This window comes from Pteropus medius, unplaced genomic scaffold, assembly GCF_902729225.1.
Source record: "Pteropus medius unplaced genomic scaffold, Ma_sr-lr_union100, whole genome shotgun sequence".
NCBI classification, from domain to species: Eukaryota; Metazoa; Chordata; class Mammalia; order Chiroptera; family Pteropodidae; genus Pteropus; species Pteropus medius.
Genome location: NW_024352947.1, coordinates 5419616 through 5445001, shown reverse-complemented (window position 1 = coordinate 5445001; position 25386 = coordinate 5419616). Strand labels below are relative to the sequence as shown.

The following is a 25386-nucleotide window of genomic DNA, read 5'->3' as shown; positions in this document are numbered from 1 at the left end:
ACACATGATTATTATAAGTATTTTGGGTTATGACAGTAGCTATGTCAGTGGTGGAAGAAAGTTCTCGTGTATGCAAAAAAGAGAGATACCAATGCAGATAATCTGTTTCGGAATTATACTTACAATGTACTCTATTCTTTTATAGAATAAAAAGCTGCTGCTCTATTACAGACCTTGGATTAAAAAGAAAGCAAACCACATTCTTAGTTTATTAATAGTTTTATTTCCTTATTTCACTGCTAAACTTAGAGGATAATATCACCACAAAGTTGCAGGCATCATTTTAAAGTACAGACAATTGACTTGTTTTTAGAAAAAAGAATGAAAATTGTCATATGACATACTTACAATGACTACTGAGAATGTGTTAGCCGCTAGAAAATAAAAATAGGTAAAATTCAGTGCCTTTGATAAAGATGGGGACACTAGTTTAAATGCAACTATGATACATGCTTTTTGCTTACAAAGCAAATATATAGCCACCTCTTTTTGGACAGCCATTTTTCTTTGCACCCTAAGGAGTTAGAAAGATGTGAGCATCACTACACCTTTCATAGACAATTCTCAGAAAGTTTCTTGACAAGAAAAATCAACGTGCTGATTCACCAACTTGAAAGCTCATTTTAATTATCCCTCAGACCTGCACCAAACTTAGAGACAATTCTTGTGTGTTGGGCGGGGGCGGGGGGCATTGCTCAAAATGTTGCCTTGACATATCTCTAAGCATAGCCCCAAAGAAGTTTCTCTGGAGTATCGCATGTTACAGGATGAAAATGCCCATGTACAGGCTGAGGAATGAAGATGAGACAGGGCTTTTCTTGAATTGCTTGCTGAACAGAATGAATTCTCTCCTAACTTCCATGCCAAGCAGAACTTCATGCAAGAATGCTTTAAGCCAAACTACAGACCTTCACTGTACAAGCAAACAGCATATATATGTGTACTCTTCAGGCTCTCCCAACACTTCTTTTCCTAGGACGATCGGGAAGGACTAGGTAGAATTGACTCATCTGGTAAAGAGTTTCTGAGTTCTAGGGCTAAAAGAAAGAGTTTTTGTTTTTTTTTTAATTTCTATACTCTTAATTATATTTACTACTTCAAATCTATTTAAACTCTCCTTGTTGTTTAGTAATATTTTATTAGATTACCATCAGATTAAGAAACCATTTTCCCTTTAAGTTACTTTCCAGTTCAATAACTCCTGACTACAGTAGCAACAAGGGGCATTGATGTGCACATAATTTTGATAAATATTTGTTATATTAATTAATAGTTTATTAAACATTAAACATTTTTTAAATGTCTACTGTTTGACAGATATTGTGTCAGCCCAAGGATGAATAAGACCCATTTTCTATTATCGAGGAAGTCACAGAATCCAGGATAAAAATAGCTTGGAGTTTGGTATATAAATTACTGAGTTGTTAAGTATTTTGGATTTAAAGAAAGAACAATAATAAATTTTAATTATCTTTTCAGTTTAAGAAAGGATTACTGAATTCTAATTTAGGTGAAGAGAGTGTTATTAATACGTCTCTGTAATGGATGGTATAGCATCTTCTGTTTACCTTTCATGTGGAATGTCTAATGTAACTGAGGTGTGAGCCACCTTGTATCTCCAGGTGCTTGGTTACAGCGGTCCCAGTGCTACCAGAGTGGTAGCATCAGAACTCTATGCCAAGTCTTTGTGGTTCTAGTAGAGCAACCACACGTCCGACGTTTTACTAAAACATTATGGTGTCCACTTCCTCATGTCCAAGTGATCGTGAAGCTGTGAATGTAATGTATGTCCAATTAAAATAACACAAATATTTGCCTGTTTTGGACCAGTCGATAAAACAAATTTACATTGAATATAGTCACTTTATGAGTTTGACCTTACTCATTCATCTCAACATGAGCCTCCTGTCTCAGGCGGTAACACAAAAGCCCTAAAATGAAAAATAGAACTTTTCAATTCTAAAGAGCATGGGGATTACTGTGCATGAAACCAGGCTCTTAGGTATGAAGCATTTACTCACACAGTATTAATCCTGGTAGAAGCTGAATATCTACAATATAGTGTCATGAAAACACAAAGAAAGAGAGCATGACTTGAGCCTATAAAGGAAAGCAGTAAAATTGCCTTTGAACCTACAGTGGGCAGGAGCTTACACTGTTGACCAAACCATGTTTGTTGCACATTATATTTGAGAAAAAATACTCTTTTGTAGGAGGTTATAGAAGTAGAGTTTGTTAAGTTGGGGAAAAAAGATAACTGTTTTGGGTGTTGCATTCTAAACAGTTTCATTACCATTATAAGAAATAAGATTGCAAAACCAAAATGAACATCAGCTACCTAGTGACTCTATTGGTTGTCAGCCCTCAGGTGATGGTCCTGGGCTGGAGTTGTATTTGTAAACAATACAATTCCAGGTTTGCCAATAAAACATGAGAGTTCCTTAAATTTTGTTGTATTGAAATATGATAAGTGTGTAGCTCTGATGGACATTTAGTCACGTGCCACGTAATGATGCCAACGAGGGCCTGCATACGCAATGGTGTTCCCGTTAGATTACGATGTAGCTGAACGTCCAGTAAGGCATGGAAGAATTTGTGGTTCAGGGGTATTTTTCATTTCTCTGATGAGTTGCTTAGATGTAGTGCAAATACTTACCATTGTGCTATGACTGCCTGCAGCTTCAGTACAGTAACATTCCATACAAGTTTGTAGCCTGGGAGCAATAAGCTAGACCATATAGCCTAGGTGTGTAGTAGGCTATATATCATGTTTGTGTAAGTGCACTCTGTGATGTTCACACAACAATGAAATCACTTAATTACGCATTTCTCAGAATGTATCCTTATCATTAAGTGATACATGACTGCATAAAATCAGAAATTTTCAAGTTTTCACCAGATATACCATTTTACATTCATCACTGTAGTTACTTACCTATCGGCATGTGTTTTCACCTGTTTATGACCAGAAGGCAAATTAGAGAAGCTTTAATGTCGTCGCTTAGCTTGAGCATAAGGAGACATCCCAGGGAGTTTAAGGCAAATGATGCGCATGACAGAGGATATGTAACTACACGGTGACAGAATTGGGCAAGAACTCAGGGCTCCTCCTCCTAAGTTCAGTGCTTCTTTGTGACATTGTCCTCTGAATCTGTTGTGATGGACTGTCCAATTTCTCAGTATTATGTCCCCATCTGCGGACCATCTCTAGTCAGGTAAGCACAGGACACCTGAGAGGGTCCCTAGGCTCTGTCGCTATTAGTCTACATCAGGCTTCTCCACTGTGCCTGAGTCTCGGCTTCCTTCTTCCCTTCTGAAGTAGACCTGACAGCCACTGTTGCATCAGAGCTCTGCCCTCCTGCTTCTCACAGTCGGCACACAGAGTTCTCATCCTCTCCAGAGCAATGAACTTGCCCATCTGCAACCCAGGGGGGAGGACAGAGAAAGCTGGTCTGCCTCCTGGGTCTTTAGCCACTGCAGCTTCTAATGCTTGTGCTTTCTTGTTTGTTTTCTTTCTGTCAGAGTCTATAACTATTATACATGGAAGAGTGAACAGAAATGGGGCATATTTATAGAGAGTCAGGGCTGGATTTAAGGCAAGGAATGTTCAGTACAACATGGAGAGCTAGCAGAGAGACCACAGGCAGATAATGGAAAGAAGAGAAAAGCCAAGGGACAGAGGCCCAACCAGCTCACTTCTCTCGTCCACCTAAAAGGCCTGGGGAATGGAGAATGGAAGTGTCTGCGTGTCCGCGTGTGTGTTCTGGGGGCAGTTCATGTGTAGTTTATTTTAGGTTTGATTATTTTGCTTTTTAAGTTAAAGTGAATAATCATGAAAGCTCTGTAAACCTGATTCATATGGAATAAAAGAGCATGTTCCCCATTGGGGGATAAAGACATTTTATCTTATGTAAATGCTGGATACTATCTCTAATGAGAAATGCAGGTCCAACTATGTCCAATTACAAACACTTACTACATCTTTGATTATACATCTAAATTCTCCATATTCAAAATAATGTGTTTTTTTTTTATTTTTCTTCTCTGTAAATGACCTAAGAGTTAGACATAACCTTTCCATAAACACCGTCAGTAGTATTTTAAAGCAGCTTTCATTTATAAGAGATTTGAAAAAAAATTTCTAATTAAACCGGTAATGAAAAAGAAGAGCTAGAGTCTTGGATTTGTTTCTTTTTTGCCATTGTCAGCAACAGCATTGCACAAGGATGATGTTTAAGAAGAATTGTTATTAACCTTTGCAGTTCTTCCAAAGCTTAGGATTTTTCTATTTCTAAAATTGAATTCTCTCTAGTTTTTGTTTTGTTTTGTTTTGTTTTTAATACAAGAAACAGCCCTTTGATGGGGATGCAGGTTCAGAGTTTCAAAAATATGGAATTACTGAAGTACGGGGAGACTTGAATCAGCACTCACATATTTATTAATGTCAGGCCAACTCGAGTAATTAAATATAGATGCAGTTGATCATTAGACGTTTCACAGGTGGATAAACAACATTCTGTAGTTTGCTTATACATGTTAGAAATAGTCTCTGTTTTTTCTTATTCTTTGGTTGAACATGGGCCAGAAAGAATGCCTTCAATTACACTGATTTGCTTTTTTTCTCTTGTCATGTATTTCACACAATGGTGGAGGGTGTTTTGTTTAATTCTCATCGGGTTTAACTAAAAAGTGGTTTTAAACATTTATGTTGAAATTAAAGCTGACTTTTTTTTTTTAACCTAGAAAGAGTTAGGTCTTGCTGATACCAACAGAATGATGTTTTTTCTTCTCTTAACCACATGAAACCTCAATATACCCTACTCGTTGTGCAGGTGGACCTTAAAAAATCACTTTCAAGGTACCACAGCTGAAGATTGAAGAGTAATATTTATCAACATTAAATAGATACTTGATGAAGTATGCATAAATATTTCTTCATATAAACATAACACGCAATTAAATAGTTCAGAAATACAGACACCACTGAGTATACTTCCACTGTTGTCAAAGTTGCCTGTAAACACCAGCTCACACAGAACACCAAAGCAGCTTCTACCCTGGCTCCGGTCATCACGGAAGCCCTGTACAAAGGTGAGGTTTCTCCTCAGCCCCGACCCCTTGCCCCACCACCCTACCCTCCCTTTCCCTACATGCCCCAGCAAAAGGAAAAGAAAGAACCCCAACAATTACAGTAGCAACAAAAATGACAGCAACAGTAGAATCCTTCCTATCCCCCAACAGAACATTTTGCATTTTGGTCAATTCAAAAGAGAATTTAAAAAATCATTGTTTCAAAATGGAAGGAAATAAATGTGAAGCATTACTTTTCAAAGTGTAATTTTTTCTTTAGAGGATATGTGACTTCCTAAGCCCCACCTATTACTGGGCGAGGGTCACAAGATCTTAAAGACCAGAAAGCACTGGCAATGGCTAAGTAACAAAGGTGTAGCGTTTCATTTACAAGATACCAGGAAGCAAGACATTGCATACCGTATTCTCCATCAGCCCCCCACAATGTCTTTTTGCTTTGCCATAAATATCGCTGTGCATGACATTCAAATGCGACACTATTATTGAATTGTAAGCAGTTTAGATAGCAGAAATTTTGCTGGGAAACACTCAGATATGGACGATTAAATTCAAGCATGTGGCTGTGGTTCATTTTTTGAGTTCAGAGGGGCCCGATTTGATTTAGCTTGGTTGAGGGTATCAACAAGGAGACAGATGACACTGAGTCTGGTCAAGCCATGGTACTTGACATGAATCACAAGGCTGTGACCTGCTCAGACCTGCCAGGAAGTCCTGGCTGCTCTCTGCTGCACGGTCTGCAGGGTGGTTTGCGTAAAATAGCCCTGGTTTTCTAAACATTTCACCGCATTTATTTCACTTTTATGTTGTGTTAGGATGCTCAAGAATTCAGTTACTGAAGTACTGAAATCATATATTGCAGGAATAATTTGCCAGTTCAGTGATTCCCATTATATTATATACACTGTGTGTGTGTTCACACACACACACATATACACACACACACTTATATATTTTTATTTGTAAGAAACTTGAACTGCATGAAACAGTACTTTGCAGGAATCAATAATCAAGTCCACAAATAGAGTTTAGCGATACACCAAAGAGAAGACAAAAAGCCCTACTTGGACAAGAAGATCCCGCTTAGCAATATATGAAGTAGATTTAGAACCCTGGATTCACTAGCCTGACGTGCTCCACGAGGGATCTGTATCAACACTTTCGGGGTTCTTGTAAAGAACGTGGCAACTGGGCCAGCTAGTTTAGCTTAGCTAAGATTCCAGAACTAATGGGAACGAAAAGAACCAAGCAGATCAATTTAGGTGTATAATTGCTATGAAACAACTCTTTTTCCTCTTTAAGAAAAAAACACTTAAAGTGTACTTCAGAATAAATTTCCTTATATTCAGTAACATGCTTTTTTTGTGCTGAATTGGCATTTGACTTTTTGTATTAAAATGGGTTTATCCAATGGGTCAGTAAACAGGCAGCTTCTTTCACATCTGGGTGATAAAAAACATTTTTTATCATCACCAGAAATCACTCTACCCTCGCCTTATCCCCCTCCTAAGGTTTGTGGGTTGATGTGTGCATTTGGTCACTGCTATTGACAAAACCTCATTCTACAAGGCCTGCTCCGGCACACGCTTGTGAAAAATCACTGACTGTCTTTGCTGGTACTGCTGCTTGCGTCTCTTCCTTTTGTCACACTGGCACAGTAGCAGCATCTTGAAAGTGGTTCTGAATGTTTTGTTGCACAGGGCATAGCACACAGGGTTCACGGTGCTGTTGATGTAGCACAGCCAGTAGCCCAGATTCCAATAGGTTTTGGGTATACAGCTGTCACAGAAGGTGTTCACCAGGACCATGATGTTGTAGGGGGTCCAGGTGATGATGAAGGCGAGCAGGATGGCACTGAGGGTCTGGGCTGCCTTCTTCTCCTTGATGAGTGACATCCGCTTCCGCTTAGTGATCTGACTTCTGGTCTTCAGAGCAAACCTTTTGGCCAGAGTGGCTTCCTTGAAGGACAGAGGTAGAGTGGCCATGGTCTTACCCACTGAGGAGGTGACATCAGAGGTTTTGGCTGTGTCCACTGCTGACTCTAACTGGATGGGAAGCTTGGAGAAGCTTTTTTGAAAACTGCCTCCATCATCCATGCTCTCCTGGGCCTGCAGCTTACTGGCTTTCCTCTCTAAGTCCATTGTCCCCAGCTCCTCGTTGGGGACCTGCAGGTTGTCTGATGAGGGTAACTTGGTGGAGTTGAGGATGGTGCTGTGACCTGGAAGCTTGAGCACAATGGAGTAGATAGCTCTTGTCTCTGAGCCTATGTCCTCCTCGTCAGAGGATGCAGAGTTTTCCAGGGACGCGGCAGCATCGTTGTTATTCCAGCTGTCACTGCTGCTTTGGTCTTGGTCCACCTGCTCAGTACTGGGCTTCCAGTTCCTTGCTGTGAACCAGAAGTGGCAGCGGCCATACTTCCTCCTGGTAGAGCGTTTCAAGCTTTGCTGTTGAAGCTCATAGCTGCTGCAGCTTCGAGAACTGCCTGTGGGGTGGACAAAGTTTTCTGCCTCTGCTTCTGTCCCAGAGGCTTGTAGCCCAGCAAGCTCTTTGGTACGTTTCTCAGTTTCCTTATAGATCCTCCAGTATAAAATAGTCATAATGGTGACAGGCATATAAAAGGCAGCAATGGCCGTGCCAAAGGTGATGGTGGGCTCGCTGAGGAACTGGATGAAACACTCCCCTTGGGGCACAGTTCTCTTCCCAACAAAGTATTGCCAGAACAAGATGGCAGGAGCCCAAAGGACAAAGGAGATGACCCAAGCCAGGCCTATCATCACACCAGCTCTTTTTGTTGTTCGTTTGGCCCGGTACGTGAGTGGCCTTGTGATGGAAAAGTACCTGTCAAAGCTAATTACCAGAAGATTCATGACTGAGGCATTGCTAGCCACATAGTCAATGGAAAGCCAGAGGTCACAGGCCAAGTTTCCTAAAGCCCATCGGTTCATGATAATATAAGTAGTAAACAGATTCATTGAAATGACCCCAATAATCAGATCCGCACAGGCCAGGCTTAGGAGGAAGTAGTTATTGACTGTCTTCAGTTGCTTGTTGACCTTAAATGCCACTATCACTAGGACGTTGCCGATGATGGTCACCAGAGCCAGGATGCCGGTTAAGAACGCAATAAAGACCACTTGCCAGAGGGTATGACCTCCCAGAGGATCACTGGTGGTGTCGTTTGGAGAAGAGAAATCCCCAGCTGTTTGAGAAATGTTGTAGCTGCCAAAATGAGTGATAATTCCTGGGGGCGGCCCTGTATCTGAGGAGCCATGCATCCAGGAACTGCTGATGTTCAGGAAGAAAGGCGAGCGTGTGTCGTTGTTGTGCAAGGTCATTGTGACTCTCTGACATAGTCTGGGGAGAAAAGAGAAAAGATGGAGTTATGAAAATTTCTGCCTTCATTTGCCTTATTCTTTGCATTGTATACTTTAAAAAACATAGAAGCCCTAGTATAAGGTTCTGCTTCTCAGAAAGGCCAAAACATAAAATTCATTCTCTTATTTCGAAGGTGAGGAATTTAGGACAGGCAGAGACTGATTTATTCAAGGTAGCACGATTAGCTAATGGCATGCACTGAACGTTGTGCTTTCCCCCTGCCCTCCATTTTCCACATTTCTAAATATATCCCACATATACGTCCACATAATGCTGCTATCAGACAAAATCTTCCTTTCCTCTCTTATTTTAAAGAGAAAGGAGAAAATATTAGATGCTTATATGATACTTAGCCAGCATAGTTTTATCATCAGGCTACTTTATTCATTTGCATCTTAATCATGTGGGCATGTACCGATCCCAGGCTTCAAACGTAAGTGACTTTAAGGCAACACATCTATTTAAGCCTCATTGGAATGAAGAATATCAAAACCCCGGACTGTGGACCGGTACCGGTCCATGGCCTCTTAGGAACCAGGCTGCACAGCAGGAGGTGAGAGGTGGGCGAGCAAGTGAAGCTTCATCTGGATTTGTAGCTGCACCCCAGCGCTGGCATCACCACCTCAGCAACACCTCAGAACCTCAGGCATTAGATTCTCATAGGAGCACCGTTCCCTGGCGTCAAAAAGGTTGGGGATTGCTGCCTAGATCCATCCATGTTGTTGCAAAAGGTAAGATTTCATTCTTTTTTATGGTCAAGTAATATTCCATTGTATATATGTACAACTTCTTTATCCAATTATATACTGATGGACACTTATGTTACTTCCATATCTTGGCTATTGTAAATAATGCTGCAATGAACATAGAACATATCTTTTCAAATCAGTGTTTTGGATTTCTTTGGATAAAACCCAGAAGTGGAATTGCTGGGTCATAAAGTAGTTCTATTTTTGATTTTTTGAGGAATCTCCATACTGTTTTCTATAGTGGCTGCATCAGTTTGCAATCCCACCAGCAGTGCATGAGAGTTCCCTTTTCTCCACATCCTCTTCATTGTTGATTTATTGATGATAGCCATTCTGACAGGTGTGAGGTCACATCTCATTGTGGTTTTAATTCGTACTTCTCTGATGTTTGGTGACATTGAGCATTGTTTCATATGCCTAATGGCTAGCTGTCCTTTTTGGGAAAATGCCTATTCAGGTCCTCTACTCATTTTTTAATTTGTTTATTTTTGGGTGTTAAGTTGTATGAATTCTTTATAAATTTTGGATATCAACCCATTATCAGATATATTACTAGCAAATCTTTTCTCTAGGGTGTTTTTTTGTTTCATTGATGTTTTCTTTTGCCGTGCAAAACCTTTTTAGTTTGATGCAGTCCTATATGTTTATTTACTTATTTTCGTTTCCCTTGCCTGAGGAGATATAGTAGAAAAAATATTTCTAAGAGCAATGTCAAAGAGTTTACTGCCTTTGTTTTCTTCTAGGAGTTTTATCTCCTTGGGTCTTACATTTAAGTCTTTAATCCATTTTGAGTTTTCTCTTACATATAGTATAAAAAAGTGGTCTAGTTTTATTTTTTTGCATATATCTGTCCATTTATTGAATAGACTGTATTTACCCCACTGTATATTCTTGCCTCCTTTGTCATATTAATTTACTATACAGGTATGGGTTTATTTCTGGCACTCTATTCTGTTTCTGTTTTAATGGCCTAATATGTGGTCTACTCTGGAAAATATTCTACGTGTGCTTGAAAAAATTAATATTCTGCTGCTTTGGGGTGAAATGTCCTAAAAATATTAAGTCACTGGTCTAAAGTATCATTTAAATTCACTGTTTCCTTGTTGATTTGCCATCTAGATGATTTATCCATTGATGTCAATGGGGTGAGAAAGCCCCTATCGTTATTGTAGTACTACTGATTTCCCCTTTTTATGTCTGTCAAAATTTACTTTAGATATTTAGGTGCTCCTACTTTGGGTGCATGAATGTTTACAAGAGTTGGATCCTCTTGTCGGATCGATTCCTTTATAATTATGAAAGTCCCCTTTTTCTCTGGTCACAGCCCTTGTTTGAAAGGTTATTTTTCTTTGATATAAGTATTGCTACTGTTTTTTTTTTCAGTTCCATTTGCATGAAATATCCTTTTCTATCCATTTACTTTCAGTCTGTGCTTATCTTTCGATCTGAAGTGAGTCTCTTGTAGGCAGCATATGTACAGTTCTTGTTTTCTTAATCTATTCGGCCATCCTGTGTCTTCTGATTGGAGCATTTAGTCCATTTATATTTAAAGTAATTATTTATAGGTTTTCAGTTATTGTCATCTTATTGTTTTCTGATTGTTTTGCAGTCCTCTGTTTTTTCCTTATTCTCTTGCTTTCTTTTCTTGTATGTTGATAACTTTCTATAGTGTTGTGTTTGGCTTCCTTTCTCTTTATTTCTTGTATAGCTCTTGTTGATTTTTGGCTTGTGGTTACCATGTGCTTCCTATATACCAAACTATATTTATAACAGTCTATTTTAAGCTGATGGTTGTTTAAGTTTAAACACATTCTAAAATCACTACTAGTATTACTCACTTCCTCCATATTTATGTTTATGTCATTATGTTCTGTTTCTTTTGTGTGTGTATGTTTGTGTGTATCCCTTAATTTATTGTTATAATTACACATGATCTTCCTTTTTTTGCCTTTTAACCTTTGTACTAGTTGATTGAGCCACTGCTTTTGCTGGCTTTGTCAGCGAGAATTGTTTTTCTACACTAATTTTCTTATTTATATTTCTTATTTTTCATTTTGTAATTAAAGAAATGTCTTTAACATGTCTTGAAATAATGGTTTAGTGGTGATGAACTCTTTCTGTCTTTTCTTGTTCACCTCTCTTTCAATTCTAAATTATAGCCTTGCTGGGTAATCTTGGTTGTAGGTCTTTACTTTTCATCACTTTGACTATTTTGTGCCAATCCCTTTTGGCCCGCAAAGCTTCTGTTGAGAAATCAGCTGACAATCCTAGGGGAGCTCTTCTGCATTGTACTGCTTTTATCTTACTACTTTTAAGATTTCTCTTTGTCTTTAACTTTTGCATTTTAATTATGATGTGTCTTGGTATGATTGGGTTCATCTTGTTTTGGACTCTCTGTGCTTTCTGGATTTGTAAATCTATTTCCATCAGCAGGTTAAGGAAGTTATCAGTTATCATTTCTTCAAATAGGTTTTCAACCCTTTGCTCTCTCTTCTCCTTCTGCTACCCACATGATTTGATGTTGTCCCAGAGGTCCCTTAAACTATCTTCACTTTTTAAAATTCTTTTTTCTTTTTGTTGTTCTGAGTGTTGTCTTCCATATTGCTGATTCAATACTCTGCTTCATTTCATCTGTTGATTCCCTTTAATGTATTCTTCACTTCAATTATTTTTAAGTTTTTGTCTCTTCGTTGAAGCTCTCACTGAGTTCATTTGTTCTTCCCCTAAGTTCATTGAGCATCCTTATATTCAGTGTTTTGAACTCTGTATTTCATTGATTGCTTGTCTCCATTTCATTTAATTCTTTTTCTAGAGTTTTCATCTGTTCTTTCATCTGTGACATGTTTATTTCACTCCTTATTTTGGCTGACTCCCTGCATTTCTTTCTATGTATTAGGTAGATCTGCTATGTTTCCCAGACTTGGTGGCCTTATGTAGTAGGTGTCCTGTGGGGCCCAGTAACACAGTCTCCCTGATCACCTGAGCCAGGTGCTCCAAGTGTCCCTTGTGTGGTTTGTGTGTGCCCTCCTGTTGTAGTTGAGCCTTGATTGCTGTTGTCATATCAGTGGATAGGGTTGACCCTTAGGCTAACTGGTCATGAGGGCTAGTCATGATTACAATGGATGAGCTGTTGTGTGGGGGCTGACCCCACAGAATGGGAGTCACTTTTATAGGGCTCTGATGCCAGCCTAGTCGGCCCTTCTGGTGCATCATTTGTGGAGCTGGCTGGATGGTGCTCTGTTGTGGTCTGAAGCTGGCCATTGGGTGTTTTGATTCTGGGGCCTCTTGGGAGGGGCTCTGGTGCAGGCCAAAGTCAGCCACCATTGGTGCCCAGCTTTGGGCCACCTACTGGAAGCTAGAAAGTGATATGTGGGTGAGTGTCTTTTGTGCTGGGCTTGGAGGCACTCGGGAGAGGATGTGTTGTGATCTGAGACCTGCTGCCAGTAGTGCTGGGCCTGGGACCTTTTCGTGGGCACGACAATTTGAGCTGACAGGTTGGTGGCCACTTAGTTGATGTTATGTTCCAAGCCAACATTGTCCGCAGCTTATGCCAGGCCTGAGGCCACTGATGGGAGCTACAGTGCAAGTTGAGACCAGTTGCCACTTGTACTGGGATTGGGGACACTTAGCAAGAGGTATAGGGCATGCTGAGGTCAGCTGCTTCTTGTATGGGGATTTTGAGCCTTTGAGAGATTTTAGGCAAGTGCACACAAGCTGAGGCAGACTGCTTGTGTGAAAAAGCCACTGGATGCAGCTCAAGGCTGGTGTACTTGTTGGATGAAACTGAGTCAGCGAAAATCACCAGAGCAGGGCAAATGGAGTTAGCTAGGTTAATGGAGAGATCTGATTTGGTGCCTGCTTGTGCTTGCTGGCTGAGTGGACTGAGGACTCAACAAAGGAGCAATAATGCCTGACAGCGCTTCTTTCCTAGAGAGATTTGTGCCTCCAGCCCTTGCCCTAAAGCTAGTCAATTCAGTTCCTCCCAGTGTACTCCTGGCATTTTTCAAGCTGTTGCCTCTGTGCTGGAGCCCAAAGCAAGTGAGTCTATCTGAGGGCCCTTTAAGGCATGCAGAATCCAGGTCTCCAGCTTCCTTCTGTGTTACTTGAACACGATCCTCATTGTTTTTCGCAGCCAGATATTTTGGAACTCTTCTCGGCACTGGTGCACAAGACTGCAGAGCCACATGTGGGCCTGACACTCTCACTCCTCAGGGAGAACATTGGCAGCTGAATTATCTCTCCTGATTCTTAACTGATGCACTGTGGGTGAGGGACCTGCCTGTTCCATGTCTCAGGCCCTCCTATCAGTCTCATTGTCCCTTCTTCTTTATACCCTTAGTTGTTCTTCTGTTCAGCTAGTCTTCAGATGGTTCTCTAAGGGTTTTGTTCCATGATTTAGTTGTAATTTTGATGTAGTCATGAGAGGAAGCAAGCACAGTTTCTACTTACTTTACCATCTTGACTATAAGTCCCCTAGTACATAGATATCTTCAGTGATAAAAAAATATTTTAACACCACACACATTTGCATATAATTAGTTATAAAACTGCAATTAGTTCTTTCAAACACTTGTTACCAAATATATAAATAACTAAGAATCATTACAACTAATGCATCACCAGTAAGACCCTCAGGCTGTCATGGAAAGTCTTGGCTAAGTCCTATTCCATCCTCTGGGAACCTCCATGGTTGTACTTCAAAGATACAACTGGTCCAGAAAGCCTCACACTGTCAATCACTGTGGGCTTTATTCAGCAAATCAGTCCTCACAAAGGATGAATTCGATGTTTGATCATTGTAGCAAAAATCTATTGAAGACACTTACTTTGAGTTTAGGCTCTTGGTTAAAAAAATGTTCAACTCTAAACTTTTACACGCAAATATGTATGCACATGCATATGGCCAGAGTTCTGAATCGAGGTTTTAGATATTGCATATCAGAGCACCTCTCAAAGGACTGCAGTCAGATTCACACAGAACATTTTGGAATAACCTTAGGGTATAGCAGAAATACATTATAATATATTTTATTATGAAATCTTTCCATTATAATGATTTTATTATGAAACTGTGGCTTAAGCTGAAATAATGAAGTGTCATCAAAGGCAGGGAGGGCAGTAGGGACCCTGGGGCCACACTCCTCAGGGTTTGGTCTCTGCTCGTCCTCTTCCTCACTCGATGGCCTTGGGTAAGTTACTTAATTTCTCCATGGATCCACTTGGTTCGACCACTTCCTGAGAGTGAAGTATTGGGTATTATTTAACCTCTTGAGTTCCAGTTTCCTCATGGAAAAAATAGAAACAAAACATACTACATAATGGAATAAATTCTTGATAATTTCAACTTAGAATTCAATAGTAAGTGGTCAAAAAAACTGTTTCTCATCAAAATGTTTTAATATATAAAGTATTTAGACCAGAGCCTGGCACGTAGTATGTGCAACATAAGTGTATGTCTGCTATTATTATTTTATTATTTTTTTAATTAAACAATGATCTCACTTTGCTTGTCTGTCAGGATTCTCAGAACTCAATTCAGTACAATAATAAATGACAGTACAGAATGTTTATCACATGCTTCTCTTTTTCCTGCACCAGACCCTTGATAATTTTCTAAATGCTCTGAAAAGCTTTTGTATTCCCAACATCTTTAACTTCGGAGTTTCCTGGACATTGTAGCTAAGTTTCCTGAAACCGTCTACTATTTGGGTTTTACTACAGACCATCTTACATTCCTCCCTTCCTCCTACTCTCTCTCCCCATCCCAGCCCCTGATGTGCTCTGAACCTCATATAACCTTCTACAACACATTTTATAATTCCTGAAACATTTTGTAAGTCTCTGCTCTCGTGTTTCATTGAATCTATCATGTTTTGCAGACTTATTTCCATTACTTATACCATGCTGATTTTATTATACATAAATATAATGGCCAATAAAGCCAGTGCTTTATTTTGTGCTGATGACACATCTGTCTTCTTTTATCTTTTTTTCTTCTTGTCAACATTGTGCATTATGAATGTCTGTTATTTGTTTTACCATTAGCCATTCTTTTGGAAATGGCCTGCCATCCATAGTATGTACTCGTGGATGGGCATCAATCACATGGTCCTGACTTCTCTACTTCAGCAATGGGCCTGAAGAATGCTCAAATAGGAGCAGTAAGAGTAAATTTGGGGAGCTGATATGGATGCTGGAAAGAAAGGGATTCTTAGGTGTCAGTGACCTATTTATATTCACATGGAAAATCTGAGAGGCAAGTAAACATAGAGATGGGGGCAAATGTGGGGAATAGAGACAGATGAGCATGATGTCCTCTCAAACCTGGATCTAGCCACTTCTGAAGTCAGCTCCTCCTTCTGATCTTGCCAGTTACGTGGGCTAATTGTTTCCTTTGTTGCCAGGCTTCCTGAGACTTGTTATTTTCACATGCAGCTGAAAGGGTCCTGATTAACAGAACTGTCATCATTGACATTCACACTTCTCATTGAATCACTACTAGCCTTAAGTCGTTATGATAGTGCCTGAATTCAGTGTCAGGACTCTGCTCTGACCCGCTAGATCAGGTAGGAACATGAATAAATCATTTTAAAAAGCACAATGATTTTTAGGCAATGTGAAATTGCTCTCTGCTGATAATCACATCATGCTTGTGCAAATTCAATAGCAACTTAATTTGCTCAGTTGACCAGTTGACTAATCTTAGTGAAGAATGCAAGTAAGAATTTTGGAAATATGACAAAGACCGATTCTTCTCTTTAGTTCATTTCATCCTGTGAATCTTAAGAGCATCACAAGTCATATTCCAGTCCAATCATGCTTTGTTGGAAGACAGAATATAAAAGAAACCGGAACTGAGGAAATACACCTCCAGATTGGACTAGCTCTCTAGATTGCATTCATTCTGACATACTTAGTGTCTAGGGGCTTTCTGACTAATTATTAGAAAACCTTTGAGTAACAAACCGTCAAGCAGGTGATATTTGACCTGAATATGTTGGCATATCTACCAATGGCCATTGTTTTTCTTATAATTCAACATTAATTCAATATCTAATAAACCTTGAAAGTTTCGGTATGTGCTTTTTCTTATTTTTAACATGTTCTAATCTCTGTCCATCATACAATGGGTATACATTATAAATTGAGCAAAAAAAATAATGTTACAAAAGAACCGTTAAAGGAGAATAGCCTGTAGTTACTCGCTCATCCATCTTATACAACATCCAAAGGACAATAATTTATAACTTAATAGTTAATATCCATTCGTTCACTTCAGATGACTACACTCAAGTTTTCTTTTAATATCTTTGTACGTGAAAACAACAACAAAAAGAACAGAAATCTAGTAGATGAACATGCCATTGAGGAAAAGAATGCTTTCTGGATAAGAAGTGGAAATTATGAGCACAATACATTACAAAAACCCATTATGACATAGCTATGAAGGAGAAATATCCAGGAAGTCATGGGTATTCATCTGACGCTACGATACAATGAAATACATTAATATTACTTCTATTAATAAATGTGATGATCTTATCATCAGTAATAACTTTTCATTGGAAAGCAGCAAAACACAGTTGAGAAACCATAGGCTTTAGAATCTGGATGATCTGGGTTTGATTTCTGGGTTGGCAGAAAAGGAGTATAAACATGGCAAATTGCCTGACTTCTTTGAGACCACATTTCTTCATCCATAAAACTATATTAGCTATATGGAACCACAAAGAACTCCAAGTAGCCAAAACAATCTTTAGAAAGAAAAATAAAGCTAGAGGTATCACATCCCCTGATTTCAAAACATATTACAAAGCTAGGGTAATTAAAAGAGTATGGCACTGGCCTAAAGATAGACCTACGTACCAGTGTAACTGAACAGAGAGCCTGAAATAAATCCGTGTGGTGAATTGATCTCTGACAGGGGTTCCAAGAATACATAATGGGAAAAGGATGGCCTCTTCAACAAATATGTTGGAAAAACTGGATATCCAAATGCAAAAGAATGAGATTGGACCCTTATCTTACACCATATATGAAAATCAATTCCAAATGAATTAAAGACTTAAAAAGATAAGACATGAAATTTCAAACTCCTAGAAGAAAACATAGAAAATAAGCTTCATGACATCAGTCTTGGCAATGATTTCATAGATGTGGCACCAAAATCACAGGCAAAAAAAAGCAAAAATAGATATGTGGGACTATATCAAACTAAAAAGCTTCTGCTCAGCAAAGAAAACAATCAACAGAGTGAAAAGGCAATCTACGGGATGGGAGAAAATATCTGCAAACCAAACATCTAATTAGGATTTAATTTCCAAAATACATAAGAAACTTCTACAACTCAATAGCAAAACAAAACAAAACAAACAAACAAACAAAAAAAAACTCCATTAAAATATAAGCAAAAGACTTGAATAGACATTTCTTAAAGAGGACATACCAATGACCTATAGGCACATGAAAAGTTGCTCGACATCACTAATCATCAGGGCAATGCAAATCAAAACCAAAATGAGATATCAGCTCACACCTATTAAAATGGCTATTGTCAAAAAAAAAAAAGACAACAAATGTTGGTGAAGATGTGGAGAAACTGGAATCCTTGTACAGTGTTAATGAGAAGACAAAATGGTGCAGCCACTATGCAAAAAAACTATAAGCTCCTCAAAAAATAAATCACAAAGCCATCATATGACCCAGCAATCCCACTGTTGGGTATTTATCTAAAAGAAGTGAAGCCAGCATCTTGAAGAAATAGTAACACTTCCATGTTCATTCCAGCACTATTCACAATAGCTAAAATATGAAAACAAACTAAATATCTATGGATATTTATCAATCTCTAGATAAATGGATAAAGAAAATACGGTATGTATATACAATTGAATAATATTCAACCTTACAAAAGAGAAGGAAATCCTATGATATGTGACAACATGGATGAACCTTGAGGACATTATGCAAGTGAAACCACAAGACAAATTACTCACTTACATGTGGTATCTAAAATAGAATGCATAGAAGCAGAGAGTAGATTGGTGGTTGCCGGGGGGTGAGGGGTGGGAGGAGGAGTGGGAAACGAGGAGCCACTATTCGATGGACATAGAGTCATGCCAGATTAGTAAGTGCTGCATAACAATACTGTAGTGTACACTCAAAATGCTGTTAGGAAGGTAGATCTCATATTGTGTCCTTATCATAGTAAAAACAAACAAGCAAGCAAGCAAGCAAACCGGAACACCACCATCTACTCTCTGTGGGTTACAGAGATGGTAAGAAACATGGCAGTGTGGTGGCTAATACTTTGAAATATTAATTGATGTACTGCCTCCCTGCCACCAATTCCAATTCTTGTGTACTCAGGGTTGGGTTATTACTGCAGAAATGCAGGGAAAAAGAAATCAGACCATGATCAATTTTTGCTTTTCAAAGTAGACTTTATATTCTCTGGGAGACACAGCTTTAGAGATAAGTCTTTGATCAAGGAGGAATGGTATACTGGCCTAAACATTAGGCAAATAAAAAAGACCCACCCTCGTCTCACTGAGACTAAATAAATTGATTCAAATACTACAAAAATGTGATTTAGCAGTATCAGTTACACCATGAGTCAGCAATTTAATCTCTGGGTGTCTGTCCTTTAGAGACTCTTACATACGTATGTACACAAGGAGAGAGGCATAAGGAGGTTTGCAGAAGCACCTGTTGCCATGACAAAAATGAAGAAAACTGAAAGACCATCGGTTTGGGAAGGGGAAATAAAAAATCTGGGGACATAAAGGGGACTACTACAGTAGACAAAAGTAATCAACTTATATATGTATTAACATGGAAAGTTCTAAAAATACATCGTTAAGAAAAGCAAGTTGTGGGGTGATGAATAAACATGATTTGACTTAGGTAACAATAAAACTTATATAACGATAGTATATATCTTATGTAAATATTTGTGTATTTAAAGTGATCATAAAAGGGTAGAAAGTGTGCAAATTAGATATTAGCAGTTACATCTTAGACGGGGAAGATGATTAAGACTGAGAGCGGTGGATAAGAGGACTTTAGCTTAATCTGTAATGTTCCTATTGAGAAAAAAATGAGTTTCCCAAGCCAGAGGGATGCGGGGAAGAGTTAAACAGAGAAGGTAGTGGTGATGGCCACAGAGAAGGGCTTGGAATCTTGACCTCCACCACGATGTTGGTTCTAAATGATGAGAGGGTCAGAGAAAAAAATGAGTCTGGTAATATTGATGATGCAAGATTAGAAGATATCTGTGCCTCACGGCCTTCCTGGCTGGTGCCCAGAAGTGACAACTGCTTTGTTTACTGGGTCACTACGGCAGAAGCTTAGACAACCTACGTGCACTTGGAAGTGGATTCTTCCTCGGTGTTGCCTCCAGAGGGAACTCAGTCAGGTTGACACCTTTATTGCAGCTGTTTCAGAGCCTGGAGGGAACAAAGCTACCACCGAGAACAGTAAGAATAAAATGGGTGTTGTTGTAAGCCGCTAAGTTTGTGGTAACTCGTTATGCGGAATGAGGCCTGAAAATGCAGATTTAAGTTGTTATACGAAACAAAATCCCTTATCTCATTCATCTGAATATTGATGGATTGAAAAGATTATATACACTTTATATGTAAATCCTAATACATCATCTGACACGCAGTCGATCCGAGTTCTCCTGTTGGTCTTGAATTTGCGCTGCCCACTGACGCAGGGGCCTTCCTTCTCCCTTCGTTCTTCAGAGGGGACATCGCTGCCTTTGCAGAGCCCACTGTCTTCTCGTCACAGCTCAGGGGAGATGCATTTCTGGTGCTCCTCGATGTACTCAAGAAAGGTTGTATCCAGCTTTATCGAGCAAGAGAGGGTCCCTACGTGGCCAGAAAACAAGATCCTTTCGTCCCCATACTTTCACTTAGGCTCCTGGGCCCTGTGCCAGATTCATGTCATTTAAAGGATCCTCACACTCAGGAGGCTCAACAGTCAAGTTCCCATTGGTGCACACTGTGACATCAGAGATCACAGGCCTTTAATAAAAACATCTAATGATGCTTATTAGACATGAAAGCCACCTAATGTCTTTCTTCAGGTTTAGCTATAGTTGCATAAATAATATATAACTTCCTAAAAATCGGGGGTTCTAGGTGAGCCTCAAATGAAACAATGACAAACTTGGGTTAAACACTTCTGTTTAAGGTGCTTTTTCTGAGAAGAGGATATCATTTCTATGCTCAATGCTCTTTTCCTCATCCTGACTCAAAAGCCGTATGCTGCAGAGTTAGTATATTTTGAGTCCAGGGAGTTTATAGCCTATAGGCACTGAATCAACGTATGTTTGTGCAGAGGCCTAAGGGGAGACTTTTTCTTAACACTCAGGAAGAAACAGGTGGTGGGAACAGACGTTCCTGTAAGTCCTTTGACCTTAGCACTTTATAGGTAATCCCAGGAAGAATGCAGCCTGCAGAAGGGAAAATGGGGTGCAGGTAGGAACAGAATGGGGGCAGGGGTCTTCCTCTAGTTCCTCTCTGGGATCTAGAGCAGGTGCCCGCCATGTCAGGTGGAGCTGAGGCCTGTGGGGGTTGGTAAAACATTCGGGGCGGTGCTACTGAAGTGCTGCAGGCTCCACACCTCATGCGAGGGGTACACAACAAAACATGACTACTGCTGGGTGACACAAGAGCCCTCAAGAGCATTCCTGGATTCTGGGAGGACAGCCCTCCCCTTCCACGCGGGTTGGCTACCCTGTATTTGTGTGTATGTGTGTACATTTAGGTGCTGTTTCTTGATTTCATCTTCAAGTGTATATTTTTCCAGACCATTTTCACTACATTACATTTAGAAGCATGTACGGAACCGATTCACTAAGACTTTCGAAATGTAAGTCAGGAGCCAGTTACTGGGCCAACATGAGAATAAAAAAGAAAAGAAGTAGAATTGAATGGGATGTATCAGAACACATTTCACATAATGACAGTACGTACTGTGTCATAAAACTTTAAGATACACGCACACACCCCCACATGCATGGTCATGGTGTAAAATGTGTTTTGTGCTGGGGGTCATGGTCGCCGATGTCTGAAAACAGCTAGTGAGTAGTTTGACATTTTTTTATTAATACTTAAAATGAGAAAGTGAGTTATAGTTCATATATACAATGGAATATTACTCAACCATTAAAAAATGAAATCCTGCCATTTGCAACAACATGTATGGATCTAGAGGTTATCACACTGAGTGAAATAAGTCAGACAGAGAAAAATAAATACTATATGGGTTTACTTATATGTGAAATCTAGGAAACAAAAAAGAACAAACTAATCAAAAACAGACTCACAGCTATAGAGGACAATCTGGGGATGACCAGAGGGAAAGAGGGTAGAGGGCTGGGATTATGGGGTGAAGGGTTAAGGAAGTACAAATTAGTAGTCAATAGATGGTTACAGGAACAGGGAGCACGGCATAGGGAATGCAGTCAGCAGTCATGTATTGGCTAAGGAGAAAGCCAGAGGAAAGAAAGAACAATTAGGGGGATTGTTTTATAAACTACATAAATGTCTAACCAATGTACTGAATGCTTGAAACTATTAATAAAATAAAATTTAAGAAATTATTTAAACAATAAAATGAGAAAGTGAAACAGAATGTGAAGAAACAATTTGAGAATGCTAAGAAAAAATGATTAGTTATGAGAAATTACTCCCTTTCCACTAGTTATGGAATAAATTTTTCTGGTATTTTAAAATTTAAAATTGTGCGTAAATATTCGATGTGAAAGTACATGTGAAAGTGGTTAGAGAAACTTAAAGGCCAATCTAAACTAGAACTTTTTGTTGGTGATGAATTCCAAGGAGACAAACTCATTTTATTTCCTTCGAGCCATCCTGGCAGCACTCATCCTGAAGAAAGAATGGGGGCTTCTCAATTTCTGAACCTCCTGAACTAATTGAAAATGTGTAAGTTATTTTTTTTATGAAAGTCTAAATTTACTCTACCTCTATTATTTCTATTTTAATCATGAAGTCCCCAGGGAAACATCCCCAAATCTCTTTGCAGTTTGCAACTGTGTTTTATTCTAAGACCAATTATTGGTGCTTCTTCCATATTCAGAGTCCAGCATGCATCGAAAGGGTTTGTTTGGGGTTTCTCTTTGAACTGCCTTCTTTGCTCAGTGTCTGCTTTCCATCATAATTCATAACAGTACTCAACAGTTAAAGTGAGTTTTCCAAGTCATCGTGGTCAGGTGAAGGCCAGGCCAGAGGCGGCCACTAGGTGGCAAAGCAGACTGGGAGGACAGCCTCTCCACTGGCAGGTGCCAAGGCGGCAGCCAGCTTCTCCAAAGTGGTGATAGGAGCTTCAGCTTAGTTCAGTCACGCAGTCCGTGGAGGGTCAACAAACTCTCCGCAATCCAATGTGTCTTTAAAGGGAATCAAACTTTTTCAGACTTGCATAATCAGAATTTAACTTGTGAGCTCTTGTTATTCGTTTCAAGCTGCAAGGAGGAAAGTTGTCCTAATATGGTGCAACTGCTCACACTGTGGACAGAACGTTCCAGAATGCCAGCCCTGGAATAAAGTTCCATTTAAAAAAGAGAGGCTAGCTTTTAGAAAGTTAGTGTATTGTGCTACCTTCCTTGATTGCTGCCTTTCATAGGTTTTATTCAGTTTGACAAGAAAAGTAAAGGTTGTTTGGAAAAGTACTTGCACCAGCACTGCTTATCACAACAGAAATAACAGGGATTTGCCTCAGAAACAAGAGTAAATTGAACTAATGATTATCTGTGTTAGCACTCTAAAGCCTAAAACCGTTCGTTATTAGAATTTCTAGCGAAATGGCAAGAAGTAAAAAGCAAACGGTAAGCAGTTCTTTTTAGCCATTTGCAAGGCAGGGGCTCTGGATTATGTTCTCCTGCAAACTTTACGATCAACTATTTAGTTATTATTTTTTTCAACATTCTGAAAATTTATGGTTATTTATTTTGAAGACTATGTTTTTGTAATGAAGGATCAGAAACGATTCGTTTAAAATGTTATTAGAGCTAATAGACTTGTAGAAATAATTCTGATTAAAAATCTAGTGAAAACAGTCATTTGAACTAAGTATTTTTAACATGCCGATTTATGTACTGAAAAGATGCCTGGTGAAGAAAGTTCTTTGCCTTGATATTTATGTTTTATGATTACTGTGAGTTAAACTATTTACGATTTTTTTCAAGGCTCACATTTATCAGAGTATTTAAGCTTGATTCCTTTTTTATATCTGGACGTGCTCCTTTTATCTCATTTCCTTTTAAACTTAAGCCTATTTGCACTCCCCCAAGGTGCACTTGCACAGAAGACTGTATATTTGCAAAGAAGGTGGAAGTGCTGTGGGAGACACGCAGGCAAGAAAAGTAACAGTGGCCGTTCCCGGGAGCGCTGGGGTGGCAAAACATACTGACTCCGCCAAGTGGGCAAATGGCCTGAGCATGCTAATCCTCTGTCCTCATCCACAAAATGAGCATCATCATACTTGAAGATCAGATAGAATGTGTAGAAAGTACTCAGGATAGCCAGAGAAGTTTTTTAAAAATGGTAAGACTAATTTAACAATTTTCTACGCTTGTTTGACTTATAGATGATCTCCTTCAAGGCTAACAAGAGCTAACACTAGTTGAGTATAAAACATTTGCTGGGTTGAGTTCTCAACACAGGGCGACTTTGCCCTGAGGGGACATTTGGCAATATTTGGAGACATTTTTCTTGCCACAATTTGTGGAGAATGTGTTATTGCCATGTAGTGAGTACAGGCCAGAGATGCTGATAACATCCTGCAAAGCACAGGACAGTGCCCTCCAACAAAGATCCAAGAGGTTGGTCGTGCTGAAGGTGAGAAACTTTAATGTAAAGAGAGATATTCAGAGATCTAGAAACACGTTGTAGCATTCTGTTTGCCAGGAAAATCTGGAAAATATCCTGGCATTTGCTAACCTGGCAAATTCTTAAGTCTCTTCGAGAATCATCTCACATTTAATTTTTCTGGAGATCACACTCTCCACCTTCCCTCTGCATATGAATCTCATATTTATTTATTCAGATCTTTAGTTGTTTTTTCATATAGTCAATTCCTGCAAGGCCTCCGACTGGAGACAGAGTTCCTGTTGACCTGGAACCCCCTGTGGACACCATCGACTGAACAAAATCCTGCAGCAAAAGGAGTAGTACGGATAATCTGCCTTTCTTGAGTCAGCGAGCAGGCAGCAAAGCAGAGGATATTTTGCAGGTCTTGAGGAATATAACTCTAGCTGCCAAGCAGTGAGGAGAAAACACAGCACCAAGCAGAGGGAACAGCCTCTGGGAAGTCCACCCCTAAACGCACTCCGCTGGTCTCCCGCAGTACGCCGGAAGGCTCAAGCTTCTCCTCCTGAACTTTGAGATCTAGAACAGTTTCTTTGCCAGTGTAGACCCAGAATTACTGCCATTATTGGGATTAACACAGTTACACTTTGGACTGGAGAATTTATTACAGAAGGGCTCAAGGAGATTAATTTGGAGAAAAGATAAAGGCACAGGAAGGCAGAAATAGAGGTTGCATTTGAGCAGTCACTTTAAGGCAGGGGTCCTCAAACCCCCGTCCGGGGACCAGTACCAGTCTGTGGCCTGTTAGGAACTGGGCCGCACAGCAGGAGGTGAGAGGCGGGCAAGTGAGCGAAGCTTCATCTGTATCTGCAGCCGCTCCCCAGTGCCAGCATCACTGCCTCAGCTCCGCCTCAGATCATCAGGCATGAGATTCTCATCAGAGCCCTGGTATCCTGTGCCACAAAGGTTGGGGACCACTGGTTTAAGGGAATGAGAGTAACAGGCCAGGGACTCCAGAGATGGCTGTGGGGAAGGCTGAGACATTACACTGGAGTTTTCAACCTGACTTCACATATAGTGGCATCCATCTTGGACTGGCCCAAGAAAAAAAGGAATTCAGTGGCATCCACTTTCCAGGACAGGAAGGAGGTGTGGTAGGGAAAGAGGAGCATCTCCGTGATAACTGAGTTACTCTCGAGAGACCGCCTCAGCCTCTTCACCTTCAGAGAAAGAGATGAGTTCTCAAATAACCACACTATCTCTTCAAATGTCCATCTGGTAAAGGGCACAATACGAATACAGAGTTTTCTGGGAAAACAAGCTTCACAAAATTATTT

At 39.7% G+C, this 25386-nt stretch overlaps 1 protein-coding gene across 5 annotated transcripts in view; it reads right to left on the bottom strand.

The window, feature by feature from the left end:
• Positions 1-203: 203 nt before the first annotated feature.
• Positions 204-25386, bottom strand: part of CHRM3 (cholinergic receptor muscarinic 3) — a 467593-nt gene continuing 442410 nt past the window's right edge. For 4 of the 5 annotated variants that reach the window (XM_039850305.1, XM_039850303.1, XM_039850304.1 and 1 more), the window contains exon 4: positions 204-8442. In XM_039850305.1, coding sequence (XP_039706239.1) covers positions 6651-8423 — 1773 coding nt within the window. In that variant the 5' untranslated portion in view covers positions 8424-8442 and the 3' untranslated portion in view covers positions 204-6650. The remainder of the gene's footprint in view (positions 8443-25386) is intronic. The other variant, XR_005650141.1, reaches the window with a different exon arrangement.